The sequence below is a fragment of the Lupinus angustifolius genome, unplaced genomic scaffold (genome assembly GCF_001865875.1).
Source record: "Lupinus angustifolius cultivar Tanjil unplaced genomic scaffold, LupAngTanjil_v1.0 Scaffold_172_19, whole genome shotgun sequence".
NCBI classification, from domain to species: Eukaryota; Viridiplantae; Streptophyta; class Magnoliopsida; order Fabales; family Fabaceae; genus Lupinus; species Lupinus angustifolius.
Genome location: NW_017726429.1, coordinates 38957 through 63947, shown reverse-complemented (window position 1 = coordinate 63947; position 24991 = coordinate 38957). Strand labels below are relative to the sequence as shown.

The 24991-nt window shown below is 34.6% G+C and overlaps 2 protein-coding genes across 3 annotated transcripts; one reads left to right on the top strand and one right to left on the bottom strand.

The window, feature by feature from the left end:
* The first annotated feature begins 13318 nt into the window (after positions 1 to 13318).
* On the top strand, positions 13319 to 16283 carry LOC109340442 (pentatricopeptide repeat-containing protein At4g18520-like). Its single transcript, XM_019578138.1, has 4 exons — positions 13319 to 13472; positions 13790 to 13955; positions 14361 to 14388; positions 14425 to 16283. The coding sequence occupies exons 1-4, from the start codon at positions 13428 to 13430 to the stop codon at positions 16100 to 16102; spliced, it is 1917 nt and encodes a 638-aa protein (XP_019433683.1). The 5' UTR covers positions 13319 to 13427; the 3' UTR covers positions 16103 to 16283.
* LOC109340443 (VIN3-like protein 2) lies at positions 16143 to 23544 on the bottom strand. 2 transcript variants are annotated; one of them, XM_019578139.1, is made up of 3 exons: positions 23453 to 23544; positions 22128 to 22195; positions 16143 to 16744 (listed from the first exon to the last, which is right to left on the bottom strand). In XM_019578139.1, the coding sequence occupies exons 2-3, from the start codon at positions 22156 to 22158 to the stop codon at positions 16275 to 16277; spliced, it is 501 nt and encodes a 166-aa protein (XP_019433684.1). In that variant the 5' UTR covers positions 22159 to 22195; positions 23453 to 23544; the 3' UTR covers positions 16143 to 16274. The 2 variants fall into 2 exon arrangements, with proteins under 2 accessions (XP_019433684.1, XP_019433685.1); XM_019578140.1 differs by lacking the exons at positions 22128 to 22195; positions 23453 to 23544 and adding an exon at positions 18106 to 18935.
* Positions 23545 to 24991: the final 1447 nt, after the last annotated feature.

Genomic DNA, 24991 nt, shown 5'->3' with positions numbered 1-24991 from the left:
AAACATTAGCAAATTCACACAAACTAAGCATTCATGCACTAGAGAGTAAATCAACTAAATGAAGATAAACTCACAAACCAGTTTCTAAACAATGAGATTAAGCAAACCACATTCAGAATTAGGATAGAGAAATCAATAAGAAAGAAACCGAAAATGCATTAATAACAAAACTTCAACAGTTGTGATACATTACCAAATGAATTTAGTCTACAAGCTTAGCCTTCCATGAAAATGGAAGCAAAACCAAATGGAATGAAGATGAAGTGAAAACCGAAAATGAAGAACAAACCCTAGCAAAGCATAAAAGAGGGAAAACCAAAATGTGAAGTGTTTACAAAATGTTGGAATGAAGTGAATGAATGGAATTCGGGTTCCCTCTCCTCAAAAGAGTAAAACCGAAAATGGGCCCTAAACAATGAGCCGAAAACTAAAAATGAATTCACAATTAAAAAAGCCTAAAATTAAAAATACAATCTTCAGTTTAACACATATCCTTCATTTTTGTAATGCCCAAAATGTCTTTAGTGCCAAATATGATATGAAAATGATAATAGATTTAATCAGGCCAAATAAACATAAATTAACTCATTTTAGGAATATTAGTATAATAAAGTTAAAACACTAAACCATGCGAAAGAAAGTCAATTAGGCACTAAGAATCACAAATCTTGCTAAATTAAGGTTATGAATATTGTTTAATATATTACTCATCAATATGCTTTTAGACACTTTGAAAACCAACAATTTCCAACAAAAACTCAATTGAATTAGTCTAATTTTGTTCCATCATTTTTTGCTTTTTTATTTATTAACAGTTTACATTCTTAATGCCATTATCTATTTGCTTCGTATAGTCTGAATTCTTGGTAAGGAAATTGTATAGAAAATCTCGTAGAGAGAAAAAGATAAAACATTTGATAGAAAAAAGCCAAAAACCTATAGAGAAGTGCATAAAGAAAAATACATTAAATGTTATTCTCAACGTAATAAAGTGTCTCATGATACCAGAAAACAATTTATCTGTTATTCTCAACGTAATAAAGTGTCTCTTGATACCAGAAAACAATTTATCTTTTTTAAATCCACTCATTTGACATTTATTTTATTATTTTTATATTATGACATGTGTCTTATTTTTTATTTTTATAATAATATAGAAAATGAGAAAGGGAGATTGAGAGAGGGGGAGAAAGTAGGAGATCGGAAGAGAGGCAGTGAGTATGGTAGACCATGGGAAAGAGGGAGATTTAAGGAGAATGAGAATCATAATTTTCCTAGGTACAAAAAGGTGAATTAGATGGGACCATACATTCTAAGAGGATATTTCAAGAATCTACAAGCTACATGTACATCATTTTTTTCGCTAACTTTCCTAAAAGTCATGAAATATCAGAAATATGGTCGATTTTCTCCAAATGGGGAAGAGTTGGAGAGGTGTTTATTCCACAGAAGAAGGAGAAAATGGGTAACAGATTTGGCTTTGTTAGATTCAAGCAATCTGATGAGGGGGAAACCTCTTAAAAGCCTTGGAAAAGATTTGAATTGGAAATCTTAAAATCAAAATTAATAGTCCTAAATACAACAGGATGGAAGAGAAGATTGCTAAGAACAAAAATATTCTAAATCAACTCCAACCCCAATTAGAAGACAAGAAAAAATTGTTTCAAGCCTTTGTCAAAAAACCGGTGGGTGATAACTTAGGAACTTCTCTCTTCTGGAAAAAGACCCTCCTTCATGGTCTCCCAAAACTGCAGGCTTCAATCAATGGAGATAAGCCTTCTTTTCATTTTTCGACTCCTTTTGAATATGTTAAAAAATGTTCATCCTTATTTGTGGGAAAGTTAAGAAATTGGGAGGATGTCCTTACCATTCATGAGTCACTAATCAAAGGAGAGGTGTTGGAGGTGAAAAAAGTTCCAATGAGGGGGGGATTGTTTCTTTTGAAAGGTGGAGGTGATATTGATGTTGTAAAAGTATTTGATATGGAAGTAGAATGGTGTAAATCTCTTTTTTCTCTCCATAAGAAGTTGGAACCCTAAAGTAGGAGCAAAGGAGAGATTGATTTGGATCTGTTACATAAGATTCCGTCTCCATGCCTAGACCAAGGATTTTTTTGGGTGCTTGCTGAAAAATAAGGATGTTCATAAAGGTGGATGTTGATACCTTGAATATGGAGAGGCTTGACTATGGTTGTGTGCTTGTGGCTACTTCTCAATGGAGTAAAGTTGATGTACACCTAAAAGTGTTGATTGGAGACTTGGTCTTTGAGTTGAGAATGTTGGAGGAAGATCCGAGAATTCCATGTGCTTATAGAGGACCCTTACGTAGGAACATCTGGAATGGAGGGATGTTGGTGGACTCTGAGTCGGAGGATGAAGAGTGGTGGCGGAGGTGGTGACTCTTTTTTGGTGGAGCAATATGATGATGTGGCAAATCTCTGCAAGGTTCTGCAAGAGGGACAAAGTTTAGACATTAGGGTATGTAATCAAAACATTAAAGAAGATGATGATGGAGACGTGTCTATGAACTGTTGTGAGGAGGTGCCAGCGTGTTCAGCGGATTTAGGGGACTCAAACACGATTTTGGAAAGTTTGTGCCTAGAGGAAGATAAAAAAGCTCCCTACTCAAACCGAAAAAAGCTTCTAGGGAGAGAGAAATACAACTAGGGTTGGAATGGGAGAGAGAGCTACAAAGAAAAGGTAAAAGGGCCATTCAAGGAGGAGATGTTGATGTTGGGCCTATTTTTTTAAATGAACCCATTAAGTATTTGAAGTTTAATAAACCATTACCATAGGGTGAACATGTGGGATTGAAGAGCAAGCACTATTTTAAGAACATGGGCCTCCCTGTCTGGGCCTTGGACTGTGATGGTGTTCCAATTGTGGCTAAGGAATTGGACTTCCCTGAATTAATCTAAACCTTGGTAAAGGATTCTTATTATGTTTCTGAGACTGTTTTAACGTGTGATGTGAATGGAAATATACAAGCTACTGTTTTTCTTCTAAAAGAAAAGAAAAAGAAAGAGGAAAAAATTGTTGAAAGACCACTCTACTCCTCTATCCCATTTCATTTCCATGTGCCATCAGAAAATAGAAATTGCTAATGCGGCCAAGACCAAATCGAAATGGATGGTGAAGGGAAATTCTAAGAGGTCGATGACTATTAGTGATGACTAGAATAAATCCTTGCTTGTGCATATTGCTATGACTGGTGAAAATTGAGACAATAAGGTGGACTCTTCGATTAGTAATTCCATTATTGATTCAAATGTTCGGGCACTGAATTCTTTCCATCTCAAAAGCTGTGGTGAAGTTGTAGGCAAAGTATGAGAAATTGGTGAGCTATGGGTGTTTCTTATGATGGACATGATGCTGATATTGTTATGAAAATTGGCGAGTTAGAAAACAGAGACTAAATTGGTTTTATTGGGAATAATCCAAAGGAAGAAGATGGTTGTCCATGATTTGTTTATCTATAGGTCATGGGAGTAGTTTGAAGATTTGGGGTGTTAGGAGTCTTATTGTGAAAAATGATGTTGATTTTATAGCAATTCAAAAAACAAAGAAGGATGTCATTGATCATGGTCAGAGCCATAATCTATGGGATAATAGTATCTGTTCCCGGGAGTTTAATTCTTCAGCTGGAAATTCTGGGGGAATTTTGAGTATTTGGTATTCTTTGAAGTTTCAAAAATCTAGTATCCGCAGATGTTTGGGTTTCTTGGCTATCCAAGGTTTGTGGTTGCCATCCGAAGTTAATTGTTATATTGTCAATATTTATTCTCTGTGTCTTTTTCCATTAAAGACTCAGTTATGGGAAGATCTTCTATGTCTCGGAAGATTAATTGGAGATGGAATGTGGTATTTTCTTGGTGATTTTAATGGAGATCTTTTATGTCTCAAAAGATCAATTGCAGATCTTTTATTCTTCGTGTTTATTAGGACCGCATCGGAAAGAAGATGTGAGAGATGGTTATTTGATAGAAGGGAACCTCAATTGTTTAACAATTAGATTAGGGATATGAAGCTGATTGACATGCCTTCAATAGGGAGAAGTTTCACTTGATATCATTCTGGGAATGGATCCATGACTAGATTAGATAGAATCCTTCTATCTCCTGAGTGAGTTTCTTGTTCACCGAACTTGTCGCAATGGTCCCTCAACAGAGACTTTTCATATCACTGTCCTATTCTTTTTATGGTTAAAAAAATTGGTGAAAGGCCCCATTCCTTTCAAATTTAATAATTGTTGGTTGCAACATCATAATTTGGGGGATGTGGTTTTGAGTAGCTGGAATGATCCTATTGATGTTTCTAGAAAGGCTTTCCTTGTCAAAGAGAAGTTGAAGCGGTTAAATGAGGCTCTCAGAAATTGGAATAAGGTGACTTTTGGTTGTCTTGATACTAAATTGGGAGATTTGGTGAAAGAAATTCAAGCAATTGACCTTTGTGGTGAATCAAAAATCTTGGATGTCAATCAAATTTCTCCAAGGAAAGAGCTTATGGCAGATTGGTGGAAGACATCAAGTTGGAAGGATAATTGGTTGAGACAGAAATCTAGAAACTTATGGTTGAAAGAGGGGGATGCTAATTCTAGCTTTTTTCATGCGTGTATTAATAATAGAAGAAAGAGGAATCATGTTTTAGGGGTTTGAATTGATGGTGTTTGGTATGAAGAGGATAATCTCATTTGATCTAGTGCTTCTAATTACTTCAAGGTTGTCTTTTCCCAAGTGTCTACCATAAATCCTACTCTTGACATGCTTGTGTTTAGTTGGCTATCTCAGTCTCAATATTTTAGTTTGGATACTGAATTCTTGGAAGATGAGATTAGGTCGATAGCGTGGAGTTGCGCTGGTGATAAATGTCCAGGTCAGATGATTTCAATTTCAATTTTTTTTCAGGCTTTTGGGAAATCATCAAGAAGAATTTTATTCTCTTTATAGAGGAATTCCACGACTCTGGGAATCTTCCACGTCGTGAGTAAGGCGATGCCTAAAAAGGATTACATAATACCACGCAGCGAGGTCGTTTGAAGAGCTTGGCCATGTGGTCGTCCAGGATATTTCAGCGTTGGTTCATAGTGGTAGGGATGTTATTCCTCTATTACATGATAACGTAAGATCGGGTCCCACTAGAAGCATTCCTTTGGGAGATGTTTTAGGATGGGTCGATCGATATAAAAGAATGATTAAAAGATTTAATTGACTAACTTCGGTTAGTGTTCGTACTCATTATGAATAATAAAGTAGTGGAGAGGAAATTTATGGGAGACGAATGAGCCCCGCGATGTTGAGAGGGATGGTGTTGGCGATGGTGGTGATTCATTAGCAAATTCTTGAGGGCGATTCTAGGTGAGACGAGTCCCTTGTATTCCTAGATGAGGTATTTCTTGGATTGGAAAGTTCTCATAGCGCAAACTAGACGATCTCTAACAACCCCTCTTTGCAATCAAGATCGTTGAGAAATATGTCCATAAAGTGTTTGATACGACACCATCTTGAAACGAATAGTTATTCGGAACAAATCGATCATATATCCTTGCGAGGAATATTTTTTGGTGCGTTCACATCGGCTTGTTATGTGACCTGTACTCTAGGTTATTTTTTAATAGTATTTTGGGAGGATATTGGTGTAAGGATGGATGAAATAAGCATAACATTCATACATTGAAAGCGGGAATATTGATCCTCATGATCTGAGTTATAACATCATTCACCATTGTGCATTATGTTTGTGATCTATATTGTGTATATTATGTGTGTCTGTTTGGATGTGATATTCCGTGTAATTCTACACTATCAATGAATGATATTCATTAGATGTCTTACTCCCTTTTTTATTCCTTTTCTTTCTACTTGTCTTCGGTTCGTATTCCCGTTCAGATGGAGCATACCGCGATGATTCAGAACTACCGATTCTCGATGTTCGAGAAGGGGACATGGAGCAGTGATGCACACTGATATACCTACACAAGCCCTTGTACCTTAGAGTTGGAGATGGTTTGTGATAGCTCTATGATGCGCTTCCCTTTGCACCATGCAGACTTGGAGGCTTCTTTCAATTTACCTGCTCGAAGATTTGCACCTGTTTCACCATCCATTTAGTATGTTATTCCTCACGGACCCACTATTGCGGGACCATCTACTAGGAGACGGAGTTGGGACGACATGCTCAATTCCCCACCAAGGAGGAGAGTTGCTCGATGGATGACGCCCGATCTTCAAGCAGATGCGGGAGCGGGAAGTAAGTCATAGGGTGCATCCAATGACTTGGAAGAGGAGATGGAGACTGAAGAGGAGGACTGTGTGGAGTTAGTATGTATAGAGGACTCCATTGAGGTGGTGGACCTCTCCTCTGATTCTGAGACGAGGGAGGACCCCAACGAGTGTCCTAGCACACCCGCTAACGCTGGAGCTAGTCACTAGTAGTCATTTCCATTTCTATTTTGCTTTTGAGGCAGGTATCTGTATAGAATACTTTTAATATATTGAATAAAGCAGTTTATTGTGTATATTTAAGTTTGGAAAAATATTGTTTTTCCGCCTTGGTTTTTGTATAAACATTTTTCGTATTTCAATAAAGAATTATTCCAAGATATATTAAGTGGCTTTTAGTTACCATTAGGTAATGATTGTTGTCTTTTCCGCAGTTTAGGTTACTTAACATGATGTTCTGAAAATGAGTCAAATGTAAATGAAGGAGTTTTATATTACAAATTGTTTTACTTATTTTTGGGCAATATTGTTGGAGTAATTTTTGGGGCATTACAACATGCATATGACATATGATAATCTGTTAATTTGTAATCAGATGGGGAATTCCGCTCTTCGAATGTTACCTCGTTGACTGGACAAGGGGACAAAACGATATATATTTTACCCTGTTGGTAAGAAAGTAATTTAAGATGTAAAAGAACCCCTAGGAATAAGGGGAATGAGTAATGAACTAATCATATAGTAGGATGTGAGATTGGAAATACCCGAGTGTAGTCTCTTTAGATACTCAGAGATGGTGTGGGTCAACTATCAACCTTTGGATGGTGAGTTCACCAAACCATATGAGCTAAGAGATTGAGAGAAATGTGAATATGATTATGGGAAATGTGTAATAACTTATCGGGTACCTGAAGATACGCCTGATTGTATACGTGTCATACTCGAATAGTAGTGACGGGCCAAGTAAAGCCAAAATACGTAGAATCTCCGCTAGTGGAAAATAGGAGACTGATTGGTCCCACAAGAAGCATTCCTCTAGCATTGGGCGTCCGATGAGGCGTAGATGACTATGAAGGAGATGACTTAGGAGGGGTTGATCAAAGGAATTAAAAGAAATGTTAAAGTTTAACATGAAGTGTGAATGACATTGAGCATATGCACGAACCAAAGCTTAAGATTGAAAGAGGAAGCGGATGGTGACAGAGATGTCCCGAGATTTGGATATGGGCAGCAATGGTGGTGATTTATAAAGAAGCCTTGAGGGAATACTTAGGTGGAGTAGTCTAGTGAGGGTCCGGATGATTGCAATCCGTTAGACCAGGATAACTCTATATTCGAAACTAAGTGGACTCTAACACCCCCTTGACACTTCAGGATTAGTGGAGAGAGAATCTGAAAGCGCAAGATATAACATCGTCCGTAGGGACATTGGTACCGCACTCTATGTATAACTTTGGTGCATGATGTCTGAATGTATATGGATTGTGACTTGATAGGATGTCTTGTACTCCCGGTCGTTTCCTAGATAGAGAAGTTGAACTTGATATGGAGTTTGGATGGTGATTATGCATAGACTTGTTTATTGTACTTGAAGGCAATTATCCCATGTCTCAAGTTACAATCATCATACATAATGAACATTCACATGTTATATCTTTTCAAATGCTTGCTTCTATTATTGTTGTTGTATGCCATGTTCTATGTAATCCCATGATGTCAATGAAGTGCATTCATTAGATGTTTTACTCCATCTTTTCTCCGCGGTTGTGCTGTTTTGGGTGGGCAGTTTTAGATAACAGCGGAGAGGACCAAATTTCAATTCGACATGACCCCCGAGGGGTCATGGGTATGCAGAGGTGATCGTTGGTTCTACATCGGTTCGTGTATAGCTCACTTACGACCAATTAATAGTGGAGTTGATGCTTTCAGCTATAATGGAGACTTTGAGATCTTAGTGACCTTCCCTATGGATGGACCAAACCCCTTCGTCGTTTCCCATACCGTGAGCGTTGCTTCATGTGTCTCATATAGGTTAGTCGTTCCTAATGACTCTCCTAGGGTTGTACCTGTCTCAGATGATAATATCTTTATTCTTCCGGTTTCAAGGTGGATGGGCCTTCGCTGTATCTTCACTCGGGTAGTGAAGAAGGGCATTCGTTGTAGGCCAGAACCCATTGCTTTGGAGGCAGACTACTTGATCGTCGAGTTTGGGCTAGGTGGGAGGCTAAAGCTTAGAGGAGCGGAAGGATGATCGAGGAGTTCAGTGATGCGGAGAATGAGAATGAGGATGAGGAGGAGATGGTGATCCCTAACGCAATGTGGTACTTTGCTAATGTCATGGTTCTAGTTATGGAGAATGTTGTCACCTTACTTGTCGAGGAGCATCGAGCGACGGAGGAACCAATTTGATATCTCCCAGTGATCATTATTGATTCTGACACCGAGATGGAGGACCCCGAGGAGGACCCTGATGATCCCGAGTCTTTAGATTCTTGAGTAGCATAGTTTTCTAACTGTTGTTGTTAGATGACAGTATTATGGACCCATTTTACTTTCGGTAACACTGATGTAATTACATATGCCTCTGATTTAGTTGTATTTTGATTATGGTCTATATTATTGGAGAGACTGCTGCCTCAAACACCTGACTTTTATTTCCGACACTTAACTGTCACACATCAGGTTATGGTAAGTGAGATGGTTAAGTGACATGGTTCATTTTGGAAAACTAATCAGAGAAGTATCATATACTATCTAGTTTTTAAATTTGCTTATGACTCAAGTTTTGAATTTTCGCGAAGTTTCAACATGTGAGGTTTCAAAATGGGAAGCTTTGAGAAAAAGGAATCGACTAAGTTAATCTTATTTTCCTAATCACTTGTCAACCTTTTTTAACAAGTAGTTGGGCTAATCTTTTTGTGGTAACATCTCTTTTCAAAACAAAAAAAAAATTTACCTTCAATTTATCAATTGTTCGAATTACTTAGTTTAACCTTTTTACTAAAATAAAAATCTCTTTAAATATTTACGGATGGCTTTTCGGGGTATTACAAATATCATGCTTCACCTTGCTCAATACCTAATTCTCTCTAATAGCTTTTCCACATAAGAGTTCATCTCTACAAACTTGTAGTATAAGACTCTTCACCTTAGTGAATATATTGACGATGTTACTTAGATTTCATCTCTACAAACGTGTAGTGTAAGTTCTCGTACTGCCATCTAATAGAACACGACACATACTCTCCATTGCTAGGACGCCTTTCAATATTATGGAATATTTAGACCGATGTTCACAACAATTGTCCTCTTCAATATTCAACTTGCTTAACCATGGAGCTTCCTCAAAAAGCATCAACCACTACCACCATTGTCGAATTCAACAACCATAGTTCAAAAGAACTATCATATTCCACTATAAGAAGTATATCCACAACATACATATTGCGCCAATTCCAACCAATGCTTATGACACACTCTTACATCCAAGCCAATGTCCATGTCACATCTTGCATCTCTACTAGTGTTTGTGTTACACCTTGCATCCAAGTCAATGTCTGTGTTAAATCCTATATCAAAGTCAGTCAGTGTATGTGTGCTTTTGTAACATCTAGAGAGATATTGTAAGCACATGTAACATCTAGAGAGATATTGTAAGCACATGTTTAACAACTAAGATCATCATCTCCATTGTAACATCTAGAGAGATATTGTAAGCACATGTTTAACAACTTAACTCGACACATGGGTCTTATCTCTACCTTGGTCCCAATCGAATACATGGACTTTTAGGGTTACAAATTTAACATTGGTGTAGTCCCCATCACGGTCCCATTATGTTCATTCTCCTTCAACCCATCTCATTTCTTATCCTTGTGCAATGCCTTTGATAGACTTTGTCCAACCAACACATTCTTCACCCCCTTTGTATATGGGCGAAAAGCCATCAACCATGGGTACACGACAACTAATATATAATATTGATTTCTTTTATCTAGTCCAATACTAGGCAATGTGAGACTTCATATAATAATATATTTCAAGCATCCACAACAACTATAATAATTATGTATTTTTTTTTTACCATTTTTGCTATGAAAATTAGTGTGTTACTAAGGACACTTTAGGGATTTGTTACTTTTAATTTTTATATTGATTTATTAATATGGGAAATGTAATGTGATGCTCTTATTTGTTTGAGGAGATATTTTGTTTCCTTGTATCAGAAGTTATTTTATTTTGTATCAAACATAAGAGTAAGATAATGAAATATATTAATTTTTGAAGAAAAAATATCTCTAAATTAAAGAAAGAATAAAAATGTTATTTTATTATCAGTAAAGAACATGACTTAGTAGTTTAACAATTTAAGTATATTTTTTATATTCTTATCATATAATTTAAATGGTTAATTTTAACTAATAATTATCAAGTTACATAATAAATATAGAGGTCAGTGAGGATGAAATAAGATATCATCATTTCACTTAAAATAAGATTTATTTTACCTCTTTCTCAAGAGAATAAGTTTTTGTGAATCCGATCCACTTTTTAATTATGTCATATGTAGATGTTGAGTTAATGAAGTCAGATAATAATGATAGTTAAGGTGGTATAGTTTTTAAACTAAAAAATCTAAAATCATTAAAACACTTTTTATCTTGAGGTGAAATTTGAAAATGACAAAAAAAACATTTATGCTCAAAATACTAAGTAGGTTTTGTTTTGTAGATATCAATCTTAAAGAGTAAATCACTTATTTGACCTTTGAGAAATTTGATATCTAATAATTTAGTTTTGACACCTTAAAATAATTTTTTTTGGGTAGAAAAATTAAATACAAAAACTAAGATCTTACAAACGAGTCTCGATGGCATCCATCAGTAACATGCTTAACTAAAAAACAATTTAGTATTGACACCCTAAAATGATTTAAAAAACTGTAAAAATGATGATTTTGACAAATAGATTATAGTATTACATATTTTTTCAATTATTTGAAAAATTAATTTTATTATATTTCTTCATCGTATATTTAGAATTTTATATGACCTTATGAGAGCTTCTGGAATACTTTTAACAAGCAAGGTGATTTAGAGAATGACATTTAGTTATGGGTTACTACTTATTAAGGTCATGTTAGATCTCAGGAAAGACCAAAAGTTAATAGTTCAATTCCTATAAGCAATATTTGTTGGAAAAAACAGTCAAACATTTTGAAAGCGATTACTTCCTTAATAAAAAATGTAAGTTATATTTTTTATACTACAAAAAAAAGATGTTTGAAATCCGAAAGGATTTAATAGTTGTAGTAAATATTTGTTTACAATATCACCATCATCTATAATTTATATTTTAATTATTGTTAACTTTTAAATAAAAATAATATAAATCAGCTTTACTACCATGTACAAACTATACATTAAAGATAAATATATATTAAATGAGAAAAAATGTATAGATTGATCATGTGTGAGTTTTATACATTATCATTGTATCACCTACCATTCATGTTAAATAATCACTTACTCTTCAAAAAATATAATACAAGTAAATGATGAATAATATATTGACCGTGTATAAATGTTTATACTAAAAGTATATAATTATATAATACATGGATATTACACTTATATAAAATTCAATTTTGAAATATCTTTGAGGAAACTTATGGATTTCCAACTTTCCAGAACCAAATTAATCCATAAAAATGGATCTTACTCTTAAATAATGATCTCGTTTGAAAACTAAAAACTTGAGCAATAAAGTCTTAAATTAATCTGATTTTTTCTTCTTTGTAAAATAAATTTAGATTGGAACTTGGAAGTATAGTAGCCGCTATAAGCGAGTCCTCCTTCCTTATCCGTGACCACGAACGAGTTCAATTCAGTTCAGTTCCTTCCTTCTATTTCTTTACTCACTTCACTACTTTTTCTCTTTGTTTTCCCTCTTCAAAAGTAACCCCACCCCAACACATGGAGTTGCACGCTTCAATTTTCCAACCATCTTCCTCACTTCTCTCAAGGTTTCATACTGTTAAACACGCCGCAGATTTTGTTTCTCCCTTCTCTTTATTCATTTCAAACTCACTTCGACCTTCTTTCTTCACTTTTACTACTTCCAAAGGTCACTCATTACTTTTCATCTCTGTAACTATTTTTTTCGTAACTATCTGTTTTGCAGTTTGTAGTATTACATTATTAAGATAGTGCATAGATTAGTAAGGTAAAACTAGGAATTAGGATTGTGCTAACAAGATATTTGTTATTTAGATACTTTTACAAAATTCAAGATATTATGTTCGTGGTGTTTTTGTTCAATGAAAACATGCCTGCAGTTGTGGCATGTGTCTTGATCTCATTGGAGAATAACACCAAAGAATAGTGGATAAGTTTTGTCTTTTAAATATTTAGAATGGTGTGAATTCAGTCATGTGCAACGATATAGTTGTAAATATCCTATTGATCCTTGAGAAACAAAATCTAGAATTATGTCATCAAGAATCTCAAATGTCTGTCCAAATAATTCTTTCTAGGAAAAATAAGTGCATATTGGGAGATATGTACTATTTTCAATGGCATTTGAGATTCCTATGGTTCGTTTGTGAATTGAATTTTAGAGGGGAATTGAAATAGAATGGAAGGTCATCTCAGAAGTGTATTTTATGACTGTCAAACCTTCCATCTCTCCAAAATTCAACTCGCAAACAAACTCTTAGGGACCAAAGTGAGTTTTTCCATTTCTGAGGGGCATTTTTTCCTAGGGATGAATTTAGGTATTTACTATTTATTTATATATAATTGAGACTATTTACTGAATTTCTTGATCCTATAATAACCTTAATTTTAAAATGAATGAGTTAAATATATGCTACCAGAGGATTAGTAACATATACATACTTAATTATAACTTGTTTCTTGCCTTTGACACGAATGCAGTGCCGAATTGTTTCAGTAAAGGGTTGTCATGTAGTAGCACACCTGGTTGCAATGGAAGTGATGAGAAAAACAACGACGATGATAATGATACATGGTTCTTGGATGACTACCAATTGATTAGTGATTGCGACAAGTTAATTGAAGCTTTTGTACTGGACAAATCTGCCTTGATTGATTGGAGAAGGGTGTTAGTGTTGAACAAGAAATGGAACAATATCAGACACCATTTTTTTAAACACTGTCAGGATAGAGCAGATAATGAAAAAGATCCAATGATGAAGAACAAACTGCTCTGGCTTGGAATGAAGCTTAAAGAGGTTTGTCATTTGTTATTGACATTTATGCACATCACTTTGTTTCATTATGATATTACAAATAGTTACTAATGAAAAACAATCAGGTGCGGTTCTAATCAAAGGAATCTCTTAATATCTTTAATTTGTTTCTCTTGAATTCAAAATAATTGTTACTGTATTTCACAGTTCAATTAATAACAGGGGAAAGATGTTTTATGCCAGAAATCAAAATAAGAACTTGGTTAATGTAGGGAAATTTGTGTATTAGGAGATTATGTTGTTCCTCTATTTTGTTGTTTATGATTGCTACAATACCCAATTTTACTCATCTTCTGCAGATAGATGAAGATGTACAGAGATACAGTGAACTCATGAAAATGATAAAGGGGACACCATCAGATATTAGTGAAGTTGTCTCGAGGTGCCATAAAGATTTCACAAAAGAATTCTTGGTGCATCTTCATACAGTAGCTGAATCTTTCGACGATCCAAAAGTGCAAAATGGTAAGACTAAATGCATGGGATAATTTATGTAATTTAAATTGATATTTCTTATAACAATGGATTTAGCTTTTAGATATTTGATCACCTATAGATGATAGTTCTTTTTAAGTCCGTAGAGGCAATTCAGTTCAGAACTTATAATACTTTTTTGCTAGAACTACACTTAGATGGTGGTATCTTTTATAATTGAATCGAAATTGCTCACCCACATACTTAGAGATAATCAATAATTTATTTGGGTAAGCTTAAGCTGAATTGTGATTGTAATCCCTATGAAATTTTTGTCCATCCACTATAGAGATCATGTAGCACTTGCCACGTGCTTAGAAATGAGTCATTTAAATGAGTAGTTCAAACTTCCTTCAATTAATCTGGTATTTGACTTATTATTATGTTTGTAACAAGATTTGGTAAAGCTTCGGGACGCATGCTTCACTGCTGTAAAATCCTATGATGCGGCAGCTGAAAGCACTGGAGCACTAAAAACTGCAGAGTTGAACTCTCCACATATTATCAGTTCTGACTTGGATGCAGTCTGCAGGAATATAGACAATTTGGATGGGAGAAGTCAATGCTTCAATCCAGATTCAGTAGCTCGTTTGTTGCGGTCATGTTATAATGTGAAAGAAATTGGAATGATACATGCAGTTGTCTTGAAAAGGTTTAGAGATTCAATTATTTATGTTGATAATAATTTGATATGTAGTTATTTGAGATTGGGTAAGTTAGCTCAGGCTCGTAGAGTGTTTGATGGTATGTCCAGAAGGAATACAGTTACATGGACTGCTATGATTGATGGGTATTTAAATTTTAACTTGGTTGATGAAGCTTTTATGTTATTTCAAGATTCCACTAAACATGGTGTCCAAGAAAACAGTACCATGTTTGTCTGTTTCATGAATTTGTGTCCTAAAAGAATGGACTTAAAACTGGGGAAACAAATTCATGCTCGTGTATTGAAAAGCAATTGGAGGAATTTAATTGTTGACAATACAGTTATTCATTTTTATGCCAAATGTGGGGAGATATCAAGTGCGTTTCAAACATTTGATTGTATGGCAGAGCGAGATTTGGTATGTTGGACAACTATGATTACTGCTTGTTCCCAGCATGGTCTTGGACATGAAGCCTTGTTGATGTTGTCACAAATGCTTGGTGATGGGTTCCTTCCTAATGAGTATACTATATGTAGTGCACTGAAGGCCTGTGGAGAAAATAAAGCATTGAAATTTGGGACACAGCTACATGGTGCCCTAGTAAAGAAAATCTGTAAGATTGATGTTTTTATAGGAACATCTCTACTTGGTATGTATGCAAAATGTGGTGAGACTGTGAATTCTAAGAAAGTGTTTGATAGAATGAGGATTAGAAACACAGCCACATGGACATCCATCATATCAGGATATGCTCGAAATGGGTTAGGTGAAGAGGCCATAAGCGTCTTTCGATTAATGATGAGACGAAAAGTGCATGTTAATAAATTGACCATTGTAAGTGTCATGATGGCTTGTGGCTCAATCAAGGCTTTGCTATTTGGAAGAGAAGTTCATGCACAAGTAATCAAGAGTATTAACCATACTAATTTGCACATAGGAAGCACTTTGGTATGGTTCTACTGCAAATGTAAAGAATACTCACATGCTATCAAGGTGCTCCAACATATGCCTTTTAGGGATGTTGTCTCGTGGACTGCCATTATCTCTGGGTGCGCTAAGCTTGGACTTAAATCTGAAGCTCTGGAATGTTTGCAGGAAATGATGGAGGAAGGTGTGCTTCCTAATTCCTATACGTACTCATCGGCTCTAAAAGCATGTGCAAATTTAGAATCTCCTACTCAAGGAAAGTTAATTCATTCCAATGCAAGCAAGACCCCTGCCTTGTCTAATGTATTTGTGAACAGTTCTTTAATTAGCATGTATGTGAAATGTGGAAATGTTGCTGATGCTTTTCAAGTTTTTGACAACATGCCGAAGAGGAATTTGGTGTCTTGGAAAGCTATGATCTTGGGTTATGTAATGAATGGCCAATATAAAGAGGCTTTGAAGCTCATGTACAGGATGGAAGCTGAAGGGTTTGTGGTGGATGATTACATACATGCAAATGTTTTTACGGCGTGTGGAGGCATTGATCCTGTAGACATTGATTAGGATATCAAAGTCTTCTTCTCATTTCTTGCATTCCTCTTAATCTTCTACAAGAGAGGAGCATCAATACATTAAGTTTATCAATCAAATGTATAGTAGTTAATGGATAATGTATATTTAGTAGATGAGCAGGCTAAAGAAAGGTGTTGAGCAACAATGTGATAACAGATGTTATTTATATTCTCCATTTGTTGTCTTTGTGCCGATCATCAAAAAGGTGACAAATACAGCAAGAGCATCTACTACAAAATGTGTCATCTATAGATAAAACTGCCCTACAAGCAACATTTTTACAGATCCAAGAGTTTGAATGTCCAAAATCAGAAGACCAATCAGGAGTAGATATCAGCCGTGTGGGGTTTTCACCCTTGCGGTGTTGCTTCCTAGGAGGCTGATGGCTGAGACTGGAAACTTTTTTGGATTCTTGTTTCTTAATAACCTTACCAGTAGACTTCGAGTCAGACATCCTGCTTTTGGATGAAACTTTCTTTTTGTCCTTACCGAAGCATGTTCGAATAAGTTCCTTCTTTGAACCAGACTTCAGGAACTCCTGAGAGAGTTCTGAACTTTTTGAAGCATCATCTGAATGGCCATTCTTTTCTGGAGTACTCTGCTCACTGGAAGAAAGGCTTTGCATGCTAGAAACTGGACAGAAATAAAAACCAACTTAAAGTAAGTCTCTGGTAGAAACAGAGATAAGATTAACTAATATAAACAATACAACTAAGACTCACCCACAAACAACTGAACAAAAATAGCAAAGTTAGAAGACTACTTAGGAGCAGTAAAAAATGCATGCAGTAAATGACCGACTGAGTTCAGGTTCACCAACGAAATATGAACAAAAGGGTAATCTGTACACAGTCATCTGTTGATGGAGCTTTTGCTTTCTAAAATTTACTCTATCATGCATGCCAAGGTAACCCTTCAGATCAGGCACACCAGAGCTTAAATGACTTCCCTTCAAAAATAAAATCATAGCCTACATACACATGCACACCAATGACATATATTATTGTGTTGCTACTTTTGACACATCCAGACCCTTTCTTACTCTAATATTTGAGTTAATGTATTTGACTTTTGAAGTGTGATATTATTCCTATTACGCATTTTCAGGGCAAATAATTCATGCGCAAACTTAAAGAAAATTTGAAAACATTGCCGACCCCACCTAGTGGAATAAATGCTTGGTTGTTGTTGTTACACATGTTATCCGAATATTGTTGTAATTTGACACACTGTATTGTAAATCAAGAAATAACATATAATAGTTAACCTCTTAAATGATAATCATTTGTTTTATAACATCATTCCGTTTATAGCAACAACGTTAAGTCAATCCACCTTAAAATTTAGAAGATTTCAAGATCCAAACATCAACGATGAAATCATCAACAGATGCTAATAGCAATAACGTTAAATCAATCCACTTTGCATCAATAGCAACAACTTTAAATCAATAAACATTTAAAAGCTTTCAAGATCCAAACATCAACGATGATATCATTAGCAGATGCTAATAGCAAACCAGCCAGAACAACACGAATATAAATCAGTTATGGCAAATCAGTTCTTATGTCCCCAAGAGGTAGCTCGATTGGTAGAGCTATGGGGCATAAAGTGCGAGCACCTAGGTTAAGGCACCGACATCTGCACAATTTCCTCCTCCTCCCCCCCTCCCCATCAAAAACTTCGCCTATAAAAAAGTTACGGCAGTTCTTCTAGATTAATATCTGCCAAGGACAAGCCCTGGAGTCGAGTTTCCTCCAGTCGGATTGCACAGATCTTAAACAAAAAGCCAAATTATAATCTATGATAGAATAAGAGGGATAAAAGTCTAGATCCATCCTGAATCGGCTATATTTATAAAATGATCTTCACAACAAAATCAAAATAATAATAGATCATATTTTCTCACCGAAAGTATGAAGAACATTAACATCGGAAATCAGCAAGGCAGCAAAAGCATGTGCACAATAGAGAATATGAAACAATTCAAATACCTCAGAAACTATATCAAGGAAGGGTTACAGGAAAAATTAGATTGTAAGCCAGAACCTCATAAACATCAGATCTTCCCTACCATGAAAAGAAAATGGAGATATCTAAAAAGATTTCACACTAGAGAAGTATCTCAAGTCCGACAATGTGGGGCTCCTAGGTTGAGAACAATCCTTTATAAGACTGAGGTCTCAGAAGGAATTGAAGCACGTGCCAAAGGTCTATTTTAATTTACTATATATATAATATAACTTAATTGACGAAGTGTAAAACTTCATACGTGTACACCATTCATATATAGAACACAATCATTGAGCAATCCTACCATGATAAGCGTCACTTTGACATTTCACAATCATGCATATTTTAGAAAAATTGCTCCGAAAAAGAACTAATTAAACGTTGATATTTTCTCATGCTTGAAGAGTATATTGTATGCTAATATTAATTGTATGAATAAATTACAAATCAGTCACATTAATTAGTATGTAAAATTTAAGAGGATCCAGTGTATATTTTCTGAGTACATTTGCCATTTAAAAAGTTATTTAATGTATTAAAAATATATACAACCTGGTCATGTAAGTGGAAAACTGTATGAGCTATAGTCTATATGCAAATTCAACTCAATACCTCTATGCAATACCTTACCAAGAACTTTTTGTATATCCTCTTTTCATAATGCCCCTGTTCGTCAGCTCCACACTTTCTACTCTAAAGATAACTCCTCTTGGAATCCATTTTTCATAACTTCGCATGATGGAGACTAATGAGAAAGAGTCTCTTTTGGTTCTAATTTACTATATTCATCTCATTCCTATTTTTGACTTATGGTACGATCCTTTATCCATAAGGAGTGAGTGTTCGCATGTAAATCATTTTTTCAATTCTTGACTACTTCTCATCTCTAAAGCACCATATTTCAATGTCCTTAACATATCTGTATCTGATATTGATACTCTCCGATACTTCATAGATACATATCCATAGAGTATCGAAATTATTTATTTGAAAAATAAATAAATTATAAATCCGACACTTTCTGGATATTCGCCGATACTCTTAAAAAATTATGATACGTCCCAGACACCCAAAGTACCATACAAGAGCATCTTAAGGGGGAGAAAAAGGGAAGCATAACTCACAATTAGTTAAATACAAGAGAAAAACATAATATTCAATCTACCAAGTGGAATTGTAGTGAGATAAAAAAGTCAGCATGTATATTACATAGGAAAGGTAAAACAAATGCATTTGCATAATGTTCATCATAGATTAAATGGGATCGATACTAGTCCTATTTGTGGGCACTAAGTAAATATGTGTATCGACATATCGAATATTTATCGTATCAGTAACGGTGCTTCATAGTTTCTCATAATACTAATAATTTTCTTTTGGATACACTTATTTGGGAACCCAAAGTCCCCTGAAAGGCTAAAGCTTTTTGTCTTGGGTGTTGTTCTTAATAGAATTAACACTAACGACATGCTCCATGAGCACAACAGGCCTACTAATTTGTCTCCTCTGTATAATGCATGGTTGTGACTCTAAAAGCAAGCCTGACTCTTTTTACATTGCTCAGTGGCAATATTTCTTTGGAATGGGTTGTTTGGGATCTTTGAATAGTCTTGGATCTGCCCTATGGACTTGCATACTTTTTTCTTTACTAAATTTGGAGGTTTTGGCTCATGTAAAGATGCCCAAATTCTGTCACAACTGGCAATGCTCGATTTTTGCTGCTCTCTGTTGTATACAGTTGGAAAGGAACATCAGATTTTCAATCATGTCTCTGGACTTCTTTTGGGATTTGGTTACTCTTTTACCCCATCCTTTTGGTGCTCAGCACACAGGTTATTAGTTGTGTTTCTTTGGTAATCATGCAGCTTGCAGAGAGGTTTAAGATGCTTTATTGCATGGCTCTGTGACGTTGCTTTAGTTGTTTCCTTTTCTTTTCTGTGAGGATGTCTTATCCTGTTCTTGTATATTTCTCTCTTCTCATATAATAGTATTTCTTTTATTATTAAGTAAATGAAAATTTACAACTAAATATATCATCTATCGAACACATTTGAATCCAATAACCTAATTCCATCAGTCCAAGATGCAGGACATGCCCACTCAATCAAAGCAATCATATTATTAGCCAGTGGGAGTGGGATGATGTACCTCTCTTTAAAACTGCAACCTGATCATACACAATCACAGTATAGTATGACATGCTCAACAACTTATAATGGCAGTTCAACTGTAGTCAAAGGAACCAAAAGGTGTGCCTAAGGCATTGAGGTGATGTGGGATCAAAACGCTGTACCAATTTAGGAGTGCCTTATTGATAAGGATAACAAAAATATCTTAAAACCGGTCATCTAAATTGCCAACGATGATGCTAATGGAGTACAGAGTCAGAAGACAGGAAGAATAACCAGTTGCTAGCTTTTAGGACCCTAGGCAACAACTAGCTTAGGGTTTTCAAAATTGAACCTTATAATCTTGTCTTATTATGAATATTATGCTTGAGTAGTTAATTTATGATGAAAATCACTGAAAAATGGTGAAATATTTAAGTTTTTCTCTTTCTAATGTTAATGACTTTCTATACTAAGGTATGCTTTTTGGGCCCTTTTAGCCTCAAGGCATTGAGGCTTAAAACTCCCTACCACCTCAAGGCCACTTTTCATCTTTGACTACTTTGGTTCAGCTAACCCTCATATCCTAACTTGGACATCGCTAAGCACATGTTTGGTAGTTGAGGATTAGTTTTGAAATAACTACTTTTGGAAGAATGAGTCTATTTGGGATTTTTCACCTACAACTAATTTTCGGTAATTGGAGGAGAAATATTAAAATTACTTTCAGACAAACTTTTCAGATCCAGAATTTATAATTTAGGTTTGGCAACCAAGTAAGACAATTTCGCTAGCAAAATTACTTTTTATAACATATGAAAACATTTTTTCAGTGGAAAAACACTGGTCACATAAATGAACCATCGAATACCTTACTTTTTTAAAATCACCTATTCATTTTTCCCAAAGTCCAATTTCAGATGTATTCTATAACATACCTTACTGTTTCAATAGGTTAACATATGAAAATATGCACAATCTTAAAACCAAACTAGCTTACAGTCAACATTACATCAACTACACGAATTGAAAAGATATTGTTGAAAACAACAATAATAATAACAATAATAAAAAGGATGACTATTGATATTACTGGCTCAAACCATTCACAGTTACATTCCAAAGCTGTACCAGACTCAGGAGAAAGTAGAACAATACTACTTAGTAACTGCATGAATTCCAACTTATCTAAACCTCACAAGATTATCCTTACATAAGTTGATCCTTGACTCAGCAAATAGATGTATAAAAAATTTGATCTCAAGAATAATAATAGGAACTATCATGGCATTGCAATACTCCATTTTAGCACATAATAATGATATATTCATCACATGGGTCAAACGGATGCCATGTAACTGAACTTACCAAAAAAAGTCATGTAAATGATAGATTAATAGGGACATAGGGTATAGGGCAGAGACAAGACCAACTTATTAAAACACTTGAGTTTCTAGATTGTTGATCAAGCAGCCAGTGTTCCAAGGATGTAATGAGGCGATAAAGTATAATGCATAATGACATAAGGACCAAAAGTAGTCACGTTCAATACCATAACAAACAATGTTTATCAGGAATGAAGCAACAAAAAAAATCACATGGTTAAAACTGAAACATATAAAAACATTTTTTTCAGTGGAAAAACACTGGTCGCATAAATGAACCATCAAATACCTTACTTATTTAAAATCACCTATTCATTTTTCCCAAAGTCCAATTTCAGATGTATTCTATAACATACCTTACTGTTTCAATAGGTTAACATATGAAAATATGCACAATCTTAAAACCAAACTAGCTTACAGTCAACATTACATCAACTACACGAATTGAAAAGATATTGTTGTGATTCGAACTTTTGAGAAGTAGCATCAACAAGAAGCTCAGAACCATACCTTTAGCAAGTAATTTCTCTTCTAAATCCATTAGTAATCAATAAACGCTACAGTTGCATGGCCCTTGTCTGACAAACAGAGAGAAAGAGAGCATTAAAGGGTGTTTATTTGTATTAGTGGGAAGATCAAAGCAGTGGCATGTACGAATTAATACTTTACTCAATTCCCGGATAAATCGAAATTGCAAATTTCATAGGTAAATTCTCAGTTATGGCATTATGCCACAGAAATTTTCAAAAAAAATCCCGAGAGATCTTAATCAAAGTTTTAACATACTACTAACTTTCTTAAGCAAAAATTATAACAGTTCAAAGATCCAGAACCAACAAGTGCTAGCAATATCAACTAGAAAATTTTGCTTTTGATATTCCACTTCTATACTACCCATACTTCAAGAACAAGTGGTGACATATAATTGGGAAAATTACCATGTGTATAATCAAATACTACTAGACCAACAAGACGTTGGTCTAGTGGTGTAAGCCTCACTAGATCCCGGGATGACCAAAAGGTCAAGGGTTTGATTTGTGGGAGAACACTTGTTGAGAGGGATTAGTTTCTTATCCAGAAGGTGAGGAGATACCTTGGAGTACAAAAAAAATAATACCAGAAAGTGGCTAATGAGCCAAACATACCAAATCAACAGTAAATGGAATTAATCGACAATGCAGCATAGGAAACTGAAATTAAATGACTCCAATGCGAAATAAACATAGATTAAGGAATAAAAATAAAGTTGAACATTAAATCAGACTCCACCACTTCCAATTTTTCTTTCCCCATTTAATTACAACCTACAATGCTTCATGCAAGAAAACAAAAAACAAACCTCCCCACTACATTCCGAAATCCCAATCATTATTATTATTATAATAGCATGCAAAAAGCAATGTTATTTTTCCCACTAAAACCTCAACAAAAATCGTAATGCAGGGATATAAGTGACACACTGAATAGTGAAAAGAAGAGTAGGAGCATGAAAAAGTCACACACATTACGATTTAACGGTTCTTCCTATATGCATTGTTCTGCATAAGCATTAACAAGAGGTGAAATCAAAGCGCGCTTTTGTTCCATTACTTTTTTTCCAAAAAAATAGAAACAATTCCAATATATATACAGAAAGAAAAAATGTAGTATTTTCCGAAAAAATTACGAAGCATAATTGATAACACAAAACAAAGTGTGGAACACAAGAAGCAACGAAAAAACGAGAACGAATCTCAGGAAAGAGAAAATAACCATAAAAACTAAAAACGCTAAAAATAAGAGTAATTTACGAGAAAGGAGAGAGAGTGAAAGAGAATCTGATAGAAAATGGTTACCTTGGTGAGAATGAGGAGAAAGAATGAATCTAAGGGTTTCTCATTGAATATGATTTGAATGAATCGAAACAGAAGTTTTTTGTATTGCGTTGATTTTAAGAGAGAGAAACTTGTACTAGTCGTTCACGTTGTAGAAAGGAGTGAATATGGGGAAACACGCGCTGTTTGCGCAGAAACAGCGCATGTGAAAGTGTGAAAAAGAGGAAAAGCTTGTACAAGCTGGGCACTTTGGGTTTTTTTGCAGCTACCTTAGTCAGCTACTTCCGATTTCGAACTTACAAGCCCGTGCTATTATCTAAGGCATGGGATGGATTGGTCTGGGTCTCTTCCCCGACCTTAAATATTAGTTAGATCAGTTTTATGAAAATTTAATCTTAAACTTAAAGTTAATTCAACATCAAGTATCGATTGGGTCAGTATTTAAATGATAACTATACGAGTGGTATATTATTAGCAACATTCATGTGGTTTTTTCTTCTATTAGTAATCATTTTGGTTGTTCACTTTCTCCCTATGATTTATTTTATCACCATTAAATTATTTTCTCATTAGTAATGACCATTCCATAGTGGTTGTACCAAAATATTTCACAATTACAATACATTTCTAATGATTCTTTGAAATCATATAATTAGTTTGATTGTTATCATTTTGAAATGAATTTTTGTAACAAGCTTCAAGCTTTACCTTGATGGATGTGTTAGATATATTTGAATTGATAGAGCATGATCTTGTTTAGGATTTAGTTAATTTCATTCTATTTGAATTAATTTGTAGCTTATCATATTAGTTATTACTTAGATTATTATTATCTTATCATTTGTAATAACTTTTGTCTATTTAATAAAGAGGAGGATCCACTTACTCCAAGAGTTAGTTTTTTAAACTTATTATCTATCCTAACCATCAATTATATGGACATCTAATGATTTAGATCTACTCAATAGTTCAAACCATTCGATTTCCCTAGAATTGATGGCTAGGATAAGGAGTAAATTTAGAAAACTTACTATTGGAGTAAATAGATCCCTCCCTTATAATAAATATTTCAATTGATTCATATTTGAGTTTCACCAAATCATCCTCGAGAATAAAATATTTTTTTATACTAGAAGATAACGTATATCCTCTGGCGAGTAAAATTATGAGAGGAATGCTATTTTGTTTAGTTTTTAAAATATTTTTGTAGAAAATAATTAAATATTACACATATCATGATTTTAATAACTGAAGATATTTTATTCTCATCCTATTTATCGTAATAAATTTCTACAAAATCACCTGTTGACATTTGATAAACTCAACAAGGTGAACATGGGATTGCGAATGGCTGAGTCTGGGTTCTGCTTCTGCCTGCAGGGAAAGTACATAAAGTTGGATTCCCTGTGCTATTGGGTAACATTATTATTTTACTTTTATTATTACTAGCGTTGACGGACAATTTGTATATGCGGATCCACATTCTTATTTTACTATATTAAATATTCAATTTTTATATATTTTATTTTAGAGAATTATAATGTTTTATTATTGATTATA